Source organism: Athene cunicularia, unplaced genomic scaffold (assembly GCF_003259725.1).
Source record: "Athene cunicularia isolate RWA unplaced genomic scaffold, athCun1 SCF_61, whole genome shotgun sequence".
Taxonomy (NCBI): domain Eukaryota; kingdom Metazoa; phylum Chordata; class Aves; order Strigiformes; family Strigidae; genus Athene; species Athene cunicularia.
Genome location: NW_020799492.1, coordinates 6,524 through 17,224, shown reverse-complemented (window position 1 = coordinate 17,224; position 10,701 = coordinate 6,524). Strand labels below are relative to the sequence as shown.

Below are 10,701 nucleotides of genomic sequence, written 5' to 3'. Positions count from 1 at the left end.
CTTCTTCTTCTTCTTCTTCTTCTTCTTCTTCTTCTTCTTCTTCTTCTTCTTCTTCTTCTTCTTCTTCTTCTTCGTCTTCTTCGTCTTCTTCGTCTTCTTCGTCTTCGTCTTCTTCTTCGTCTTCTTCTTCATCTTCTTCTTCTTCTTCTCTTTCATTCCTTTATTCTCCTTCTTCTTCTTCTCCTTCTTCCCATAACCCTGCCATTACCATGAACCCTCAAGCTGCATTTCCTTCCCAGCAGCCGAAGCAGATAACCGGCCGTGAGCAGCCCCAGGGGTGCCGGGGACCGGAAGCAGGAAAAGCCGCTTTCATGTCCTTAACGAGCCCCTAATGAGGATTTCGTGCACAAAGCTAGCCACATGGCTGCCTGCCCCCCTCCCGCCGCGCGGGGCTCTCAGCCTAATCCCCAGCTCGCTGCTTTTTTGTACCGTCATCTTCATTTCTGTTCCTTTTCGCTCCAGTCGGAAGGGCTGGTTTTAATTTCCCCCTTCCTGGTGGGTGGACGGGCCCACGACGGACGTGTGGGCACGGGCTGAGGAATGGCAGGCATCCCCGAGCATAGCCCAGATGCTTCGGCCTCGCACCGAGCCATCCTTGTGCCTCTCCAAACTTCCTCCTCATCCCATCCACCATCACTTTCTCTCGCATCTGATGCTCCCCAGCTCCGTTACTCCCTTTTCCCCTGCCTGGTGCCAGCCGTGGATCCTGTCCGCTCCCTTTTGTTTTCATTACCCAACCCGTTGTCCCTCAAATAATGCCAAAGGGAAGAGTGCACGTGCATGCTAGCCTAGTCCAGCTCACAGGGCTGCCAACAGGACTGCTTGAGACACTTGCAAATGGGGAGAAATAAAGGTTTTACCATTATTTTTCCCTACGCCAAAGCCCTCACACCTCTTTCACATTGCTGACTCTAAAAATGGGGGCTGGAGGCAGCCGCCGGACAGGCACCGAGGATGCGTCAGGGATGGATAGGGAGAGGAGAGGATGGGCTGCAGGCTGGGAGGCAGCAGGATGGTCCCATCCCTGGAGCATCCCCGCAACGAGCCACTCGCCCGCAGCTTCCCACCAGAGAGTTTTCAGTTTTCAAGCACCAGACTTGTCAGCCGGGCTGACTAACGAATCCGGCAGCGACGGGAATCCTGGTGGCACTTTTATCTTCCGTGGCACTGTCTCTCCAGCCCCGTCCTTTAATTATGGGAAGCTGATGGGTGGCTGGCGTGGAGACGAAGTGGCAACATGATTTATAATTCAGAGAATCGAGTGATTTATTTATTTTTTTTTCAGGGCTAAACTGTCATCCTAAGAGGAGTTCACTGGTACGTTCCCCCTCTCCCCCCACAGCAGCAGGGAGACAGTAATTTGTGTTTTCTTTGAGTTATCCCTGTGTATCTCCCCTCACCTGCTCCTCTTAAGCTGCCTGCATTGTAATCCCCTCTCAGCAGCCTTCCCTAAAAAGTGACAGGGAGCAACGGCAGCTTATTCCCCAAGCTGCTTTCGTGGCGGGGGCTCTAATGCCCTGCGCTGCTGCTTTACCTTCACTCCTGCTCCGTGCTTTTAGCACCGAACCCGCCAAATTTTCTTTTCAGTCGGCTTCAATTTTCTTGACTTTGTATTTAAAAAGGAAGTGTTGAGGAACAGAGGGTGGTCCTGGGGATTTGGGAGTGGGTTACAGCTGTCAGACCCTCTCATCCCCTACAAAAGCGGGGTCTGGGTGGAGCGTAGGGAGGAGGATGGTGCTGGGCTCATCGAGAAATACCCACATGGGCTTTTCGTCTGTGCTTCTCGGAGTGCTTTGCAGCAAGAGGAACTGCTGCCCTTGCTACATGTGCAGCTGGAATGGATGGGTGAAACAACCAAGGTTTGCTTGTGAGGTTTCCCCTGTCCTGCTAAAAAATTCTAGGTTTAGTTGTTCATTTCCAGAGTGGTTGGTACTGTTGGGATGTTGCTCACCACCCCATGGCCCTAAGGACAGGCCTTGGCCCTTGCCGGGGGTGGTTTGTGATGCTTAGCCAAAGGCTTCTCAAAAGATTTTGAGATCCTTGCAGGGCTTGGGAGACCGAGGGCTGTGTCTGTGGATGGCAGCAGTCTGGAGGTTCTGTCGATGGCCTTGCTGCCAGGCTTTCCACCAGGAGCGTTTGTAAATAACATGCGTGAGATATTTGCAAAGACGCTTGGGTGACATGTGAAATGCAGCAATTTATTAAGTCATCGGAATAACTTGGCAGTGGAGGGAGCCCATATCTCCCTATCACCCTTCACGGGTGTTTACCACCCCTGTCACTTGGCTTGGGATCGTATTTCTGTACACACAGGGAGAAAAAACCCGGGCAGGACTTCAGCGTGGGCAAGAAACCCGCTTCTGTCTGAATTCCAGGGGAATTTCAGAGCTGCTGGGTTAACAGGGAATCCATACGGAGTGTTTCCTTCAGGAGCCGGAGGCAGCTTCACCTCAATCCAGATCAGTTCAAGGAAGGAGCATCCTTCCCTGCTTGAGCTGAAGCTAATCCTGCGTGGAAATTAAACAAGGTGACTCACGGGGAGAGCTCGGTCGGCACGGGGAGAGCTCACTTGGCACGCCGGTGGTGTCTGGAGTAGCCGTGGCTGGCCCAGTCCTTCCTGCTGGTGCCAGTGGTGAAGGGCCACCGCCCCGACACCACCTTGGCTGCTACGTGGGGTTTGCAAGTGACTTTGAAATCCCTGCGCCGCTTCGCTGCTTGCCTGCGGCCACTCAGGGAAAATACAAGTGGGTTTCAACTTCCCTGCTCGCAGCCCTGAAAACCCCTTGAGTGTCTCGGGGGGTAGTTCGATCCCCTCCATGTGCATCCCATAACTTAACGCTGATGTTTCCAGCACCCAGGCCGGAGTGGGGGCACCCAGAGCCAGGGCTGTGGGTTGGAGCCAGGGAGCTGGCACGGGGTGTTTTATTAATGGCAGCTTATGGATTTGAGCTGCCCCTCCCTCCCCCTGAAATGCAGTGTATAATCTGTGCATTAAAAGTCCTTGTGAGACAGTAGTTGCTGTGCCTACACAGTGACAGCTCCTTCAGATCCAGCACCGTAGATATTTTTTTAAAGCGCTGCTGGAGTACGGTGTCCTTCCATTACGGGCTGCAAAATCGCACCGAGTTGATACTAGGAACAAAAAGGGGGAGAAAGAAAAAAAAACAAAAACCAAACACAAAAACCCAAGCCTTTTTCCTTTTAAAAACCAGATTGAACTTCAAAGTAAATGGAAACTGTGTCGCTGATCGTCTTCTGCGTTCTCACTTGCTGCGTTTCTGAGCTAAAGGGTTCGCTCTTCCCCTGCGGTAGCGAGTTTGTAAGATGTAAATGGCTGCGTGCTAATTCTCTGGTGTCTCATGGCTCTTTTAATGTACGAGCACCGTGGAAGTGCCAAGCGTGAGAGAGTCTGCAAGAGAAAGGGCTCAGAAGCTAAAAAATGCCATTTAAAAGCTGCCGTTGGGTAGTGACACGAGGCTTAGCAGTTCTGTGGCATCCTCCCGGTAAATGTTGTCCAAGAGCTGATGGGTGAACGGGCAGTGACGGCCACATCCAGGCCATGCTGGTGGCTTGGCAGCCCTGGAGGGGATGGCCACGGCTCAGTCTTTGGTGGCCAGCCTCCCTGCGGGCCAGGGAAGGAAGGATTTCCCAGGCCCAAGTTGTCTCCTCCGCTGTTTCCCAGGCCTGGAGGCACATGGTGGTGGAGCAGCGTGTTGCAGAGCTCATCCCCACAGTCCTCCCTGAGCTGCACCTTGCTCCTGCCCTGCTTTTGGGTGAGGCTGAGAGAGGGAAGAGGTTGTGTGCCGTTACCAAACCCGCCCCATCAGGGATACAACACGAAAATAAATCTGAGAAACGCCGGCCTGACGGGATCCTGCCTTTCCATTGCCAGCTCATTAATAATTGGGAGAAATTTCTGCAGAAGCTGCAACCACAAGCTGCTGACATTAAGTGTGCGCCGTTGGCAAGGAACCTCCGTGCTTTTATACCGAGGAGACCTTCCAACCTGGGTACCCCTTTCCCTTCCTCCAGGCAGCCCTCACTCCCTGTTTCCCCAGCCCTCTCCCGGTGTATTTTTGGACCTTATGTAGAGGGAGGAGGTATTTTAGCAGCAGCCCATCGTTCAGGAGATGGTGAGCCCATGCTTGGAGCTCGGCACAGCCAGGCCGTGTGAGCCACCACGGCATTTAAATATAATAGTGAGCCATGTGTGAGGATTGCCATAAAAAGCAATGTCAGGGCAGCAGCATCTGATCCGCGCGCGGGCAGCTGGGCGGCAGGGTGACGCTGGGCGAGCTCCCTGATGACTTTTGCAGGTTGCTCCTCGTGCCATGGCCCCAGTCTCGGTCAGAGGGAGCATATCATCGTGGGGGGGGGAATGTCAGAGCCTTGCACGGGCCAGCCCTGGTTGTCCTGGGTCAGCAGGGATTGCACGAACACATCCCTGGGTCCCCGCGGCGGGGAGGGATGCTTGAACACAAAGATTTCCCCTTCCCCCTCGCTTTTGGCATTTGCCCTTTGCGAACTGGTAAAGCTCAGGGACAAAAGCTTTGCCTCTGCACCCGCCGGTCTGGCACATTAGCACCCTCCGGGGCGAGCACGGTGGCGGAAAATGAGATTTTAATAGGGGATGGAGTGGCTGTGCCGGGCTGCGAGCGCCCGTGGTTTTGTTTGAACCCGAGTGCCTCTGTATTAGCCCTGCATCTGATTACATCTAAAGCAAATTACAGTCGTAAAGTGAGATTTGTGTTTTTCTATTTGCTAATGTGCCCCCCAATCTGGACTGTAGTTCTTTTTTTTTTTTTTTTTCAATTTAAAGAGATCAGAAAGCTGTTTACTTGCTTTTCTGAAGTGAAAATCATCACCAAGCTGTTTAAACACATTTTTCAAGACCGGTTCTTGGCCTTGGCCCCCCAAAATGACCCTGTAATTTGCAGAGATTAAATTAATATATCCAGAGATAGGGAGACCTGTTTCATACAAACCCACAGCCCAGCACCAGCCCAGTCCCCACTGGTATAATTTGATTTACTGAAATTTGGGAGACGGGAGCAACGCTCCAGTTTCTGGCTTTCCCTCTTCTGTCGCAGTCAAAAATACTCTCTCTTGTCTTCGCCGTCAGATGTTCATGTTTCCTCGATTTGTAACACATTTTAATAATATGAATCTTCCTGTAGCCTGGCTAATTGTTGGCTGCTCTTAATCCTTCTGTGTGGGGTACAGAGTTCCTCTTCAGCTGGGCAAGCCTCGCCGTTACTTTGCAACCCCAGAAATTGCCTGAAAAAGCAAAGGTTGCTGCAGTTAATATTTGTTTTGTTCTTCATATTTATTTTTCCCAGACTTTCGATTCAATTCCTCTGCCTGTTCATTCCCTTTCCAAACATGGTATTGGGGAAATACCACATTAACCAGCTATCTATGGGGGAAAAGTTGTTTATTTTTCTCTCTTTGCTTTGCTGGTGGAGTTAACAGCTTTGTTTTCTGCAGCAGCTTCCGTCCCCTGTCCCAGATAAGGCAGCTCTCCGTGTTCTTGAATACAGCAGCTGGAAGAGAGGGGGGAAAACTGTTAAAAATAAAAAACTAATGGTAAAAGCATAAGGGCTGGCAGGAGTAGTCAGAAGCAGGTTGGGACCTTCAAAGTACTTTTACCAGGCTTTGCAAAATGGGCTCGATTTTTATTATTACTATTGTTTTAAAACATACTCTCAGACACATGAATTGACCTTCACCAAAAAAACCCAAACCAACAGTCATGTGCTTCTAGCTCTCCTCTCAAACACACTAACCTGGCAAGGCTTTGCAGATCTTTATATATAATTTAATTCTTTCTTCCAGTCTCCTGGAAGATTACAATGAAAGCTTTTGTGTTTGCAACAGGCTTTGTTTAAACCCCTGGCTATTTTTGGCCTGAATCCTGAATTATTTGGGGGCTTTTGCCTGGGAGGTCACCTTGGATGCTGCATCCCACCAAGATATCCCACCCAAAAACCCCTTCCCATCCTTTCACCAGGTTCAGCAGCGTGTTCCCCAGCCTGAACATGGCAGTGAAGAGACGGGAGCAAACGCTGCAGGACTACAAGCGCCTGCAGTCCAAGGTGGAGAAATATGAGGAGAAGGAGAGGACCGGCCCTGTCCTCGCCAAACTGCACCAGGTACCGAGATGCTCACGGCCCCCCATCCCGAGCAGGGTCAGTAGGAAAAAGCCCCCAGGGCTTGGGGAAAGCTGGGAAGAGCTTTTCTCTTGGTGTTTGACATCCACGCCGAGCCCCCATGAGACAGGACGCTGTGGAGGGATGTCTTTTATCGATGCAAAATTGCCACGTAGGAAACTTGATAACAGAAATGTGAATCAGAGAGCGCAGCGAAGGGGAAGAGCCACTTTTCCAAAATAAAATTAAATAAAAGCCACAGGAGCTGGGGATGCTTGGAGGAGCAGCCAGCGCTGAAGGCGACGTGTGGGGGTTTTCCCCTTGACCTCCGCGTCTGAGCAGGCAGCTGGGTGGGAAAAGGGGAAGATCAGAGCGTTTTGAGGCTTTATGTTTGCCACCTGTTACAAAAATTCGTCTTGGAAAATTGCAGTAATTGGTTAACAGGAAGCTTTGCCAGATTCTTTTCTCTCTCCCAAATTTCAGCGAAATCATGATTATTATTATTTTATTTTTTTTTCATTAAATCTTCACCAGCATTTCTCCCCAAATCTGTCGCTCCTGCAGAACGTTGCTTGATCCTCGAAGGAACAGTTGACTTTCTCAGTGTCAGAGAACATGTATTTTCCGATGATTTTCCCCACAAAAATTAAGTTTTGTGTTAAAGAATAGCCCTATCAGCCTTAACAAAAGAGACCTCCGATTTAATAGTAAGCAGCTTACTTCGCTTAGCCTCGGTGACTAAAGCTGCAGCTGGAAAAATGTGAATGCTTTTGTCCTGGTGATTAAGCAGGTTTTAGTTATTTAATATTTTTTCCCTTAATGAACTTCTGTATGATCTAATTCCCCCCAAAAAGATCTTAACTAACCACTGCGTGAGCTTAAGCTCCTGCAGGAGCCTTAAGCCATCCTGAAGCCGGGACATGGGAGAAGTCCACAAATTTGATGGGAAATAGCATAATCTCATCCAGGTATTTTTATTGAGCTGCAAATTTGCATCCTCCCATCCGAGCTGTTTGCTCAAAGTCTTCTGCCCCACGTGAACTCCACCCCGGGTGTTGAAACACTCCCCTTGTTTCATGGCAGACCATGAATTGGCTGGTCTGCCTCTCAGACCTACTTAAGCCTGATATGATTTAAGGCTTTGTCCGTGCCATCCCTCTGGGGTGCTGTCCCAGGGAGCGGGACCGGCGCCGCGCCTGGGCTCGGCTCGCCGGCTTTCTCCCGCATCCCCCTCCCGTCGGAATGGCACCGGGATTAAGTGGCAGACTCGAACCGGTCTAATATTTCACAGCCCACCCCCTCCTGCCCTTTTCCACACCATCTCAGAGACATTTCCCTTTCTCCCCACGCTTCTGTTTAAAGAAGCCACTTGGACGCGCTGAGCTGAAGGTCACAGGAGAAAATGATGGTGGGGGCAGGATCCTCTGGCGATGCTCTTGGGAATTGCAGGCTGAGGGGACACAGGCGTGGATGGGGATGTTCTCCAGCCTGGCTGAGCTTTGGGGTTTTTGGCTTCGTTCTTCTGAAGGGGAGAAGACCAGCTGGCTCATGATCTCTGCAGCAGCCTCTCCAGGTGTCTCATGACTTTCCTCATAGTCCAGGACCAGAGCTTGGGTCCCACCAGGCTCCTTTAGCTGGTCATTTATCCCACCAGACTCCATTGGATGGTCGTGTGGGTCCCACCAGTCTCCTTTAGCTGACCAGTTGGTCCCACCAGGCTCCATTGGATGGTTGTGTGGGTCCCACCAGGTTCCTTTAGCTGGTCATTTGTCCCACCAGGCTCCTTTGGATGGCCATATGGATCACACCAGTCTCCTTTAGCTGGTCAATTGGTCCCACCAGGCTCCATTAACCAGTTGCTGGTTGCCCCTGGGTCAAAGCAGAGCAGTCTGCTGGCCTGGGGTGGCCTCTGTGCAGGTCTGCCCAACGGAAGAACATTTTACCAGACATCTCACTCACCATCCTCTCTCCTTTCCCAGGCCCGTGAAGAGCTGAGGCCGGTGAAGGAGGACTTTGAAGCCAAAAACAAGCAGCTCCTGGAGGAAATGCCCAAGTTTTATAGCAGCCGCATCGATTACTTCAAACCCAGCTTTGAGTCGCTGGTGCGGGCGCAGGTGAGACGCTGCCCCCTCCCTGCCTGGCACGGCCACGTGTCCCTTCGGTGGGTGTCCTCACTGCAGGGCGCCTGGGGGGACAAACTGCTCATAGAGCAAGGAACCTTCTGGAGCGGAGTGTAACGCAGGGGTAACACACAGCAATCCCCTGCCCTCCAGCAGTTTAATCACCGGGTGGTGTGAGTGGCAGGTCGCCGTTTGGACCTTGGCCTGGCAGAGGAGCAGGTTGGCATCTGCCGGTACCTGCGGTGATGCGGTGCTGGCTGCCTGCTGGAAAAAAACAGCCAGAGGTGAGTTTTCTCTGGTTTATATGGATCTGCCTCATATCGGGGACGCTCCTGGGACACGTGTGATGTCCTGTCCCACGACGTAACGCAGTTCAAGCCCTGGTTATACATCAGCCGCTGGCGTTCGAGGGTTTTATCCACCCGGGTATGTCGTCTCTTTGCGTTTGTCGTCCTGAGCTCAGGGTTGGATCTTGTTTGAGGGGATGAGATGCTCAGGGCTCATCCTAAGGGTCTCTTCTGGCCCTTGGTAACCAGAACCGGGGCGTGCTGGCAGAGATAGAGGCGGCTGCTGTGTAATCTCCACACCAAGGATTTGCAGGAAGGGGATGGCCTAAATAAACCGCAGCCTGCTTTAATTTCCATCCTCCAGCTTCCTTCTGTGACTTGCTGCCGCTCCTCCTCCATCTTCCTTCTCCTCTCACCCTTTTCTTTAGGCTGGAGAGGAACATTCTCGGGATCTAATCTAGCTTTGAACTTCTGGCATCTCGGGCATCCGTCATGCCCTGGATCAGGGGGTGGTCCAGCGCCAGGAGGTGGGCGAAACCACACACCGCTCCTGGCGTGGGCACTTCCCTACGGTGGTTTTTTTTTTGGAAGGGAGCTGCTGCAGTGACACAGGTGCGGCGGGGTGGTGCAGAGAGCACGTGTTTCGTCTCACCTCCGACTTTGGGCAGGGGTGGAGGGAGGGGGGGAGGCCCCTCTCCACAGAGCTGCCAGCAAGTTGTCTGCAGGCTGATTCACCTACCAGATGGTGCCGATGCACCCTGCCGCCGCCTGGGTGGGTGCTGGGGATGCTGTTCTTGCTGTTCCCTTAGCAATCGGGCGCTCGGGGCTCCCTGTTCCAGCCGAAATAACCAGACTCCCTGGAGCCACCGCAGAGTCTCACCGGCCCTTCCCCCTGCAAACCCTCTCTGGCCACTCGCTGTGGGTGGGTCGCTTGGACGAGACCTTGAAACCCGAATGCCGCCTGTGCTCTGTCTGGGTGTTTGTGATCCGTCGGCAGTTTTCTTAGAGAGAGCAGCTTTGCCCCTCTGTCCTTGGCCACCGTGGCCCTCGCTCGGCTCCTGCTGGCTCCTGGTTGCCAGCTGGCTCCTGCCTTGGCTCGCCGGGACCTCCGGGCGAGCGGGTGGCAGCTTGGGGGGAACCGAAGTGCTCGGGGTGCTGGGAGGTACGAGCGGGGAGTGGCGGGGTGCTGCTGTGGGGGCTGTTTGTACCCTTGAGACTCGCCATTCGTACCCTCTTCTTCCTTGGGAATCCTCTATTTTTCCTTGGGAATCCTCTATTTTTCCTTGAGAATCCTCCATTTTTCCTTGGGAATCTTCTATTATTCCTTGGGAATCTTCTATTATTCCTTGGGAATCTTCTATTATTCCTTAGGAATCCTTTATTTTTCCTTGAGCATCCTCTATTTTGTTCCGTGGCCATCTGCCCTGCCTCTCTTCAGGTGAGGATTTTTGTTGGGAAAGTCGAGGGAAATCTCGATTTTACTACCCCAGAGGCAGCGTCCTAACGAAGCTGATGCATCTCCCTTAGGCTGGACTAAAGCCGCTCCCAGACGGATGCTAAAGGAGGTCACATCCCACCCTCCCCGACGATCTCGATGGGAGCTACATCCCTCTTCCCCAGCACCGGCTGCATCCTTCCCCCCACTCCGGGGAGGGATTCACCGGCACGACGGCATCTCCGCTGCCGGGAGGAGCACCCGGCACTCCCCTGATGACTCGTTTGTGCTGAGGCTGGGCTCAGGCTGTGTCCCCCCGCCTCCTCTCCCCGTTCAGAACGCTGTGCAGCGTTTCCCCCATCGCAGGTGGCTGAAATAAAAAAGAAAAGGGAAGTTACTTGCCCAAGGTGACTTAATGAGTCAGGGGCGAGCCAGGAATAGCACTCGGGAGCCCTGACTCACCGCAGAGGCTGCTCACCTCCAGGGGTGAGGGCAGCCGGGGGGGACTGCCACAGGGATGCCAGGAGCATCCCCAGCCCCATCCCAACATCCCAGGTGTGAGCTGGCAGCGGGAGGCATGTGAACACCGAGGGCCAACCCCGGTCATCCCACCACTGCTGCTTCCCGGGTTCTCTCTCTCTCCCTCCATGCCTCGTTGAGTTTATTTAGCATCTCGGGGTGGGAGGGGGGGGGAAGTTTCATGTTATTCG

The 10,701-nt window shown here is 52.8% G+C and overlaps 1 protein-coding gene across 1 annotated transcript in view; it reads left to right on the top strand.

Annotated features, from left to right (window-relative positions):
* BIN3 (bridging integrator 3) overlaps positions 1-10,701 on the top strand; it is a 31,346-nt gene that overhangs the window by 17,992 nt on the left and 2,653 nt on the right. The window contains exons 7-8 of the mRNA XM_026867509.1: positions 6,011-6,152; positions 8,129-8,263. Of these exons, the coding sequence (XP_026723310.1) occupies positions 6,011-6,152; positions 8,129-8,263 (277 nt within the window). The remainder of the gene's footprint in view (positions 1-6,010; positions 6,153-8,128; positions 8,264-10,701) is intronic.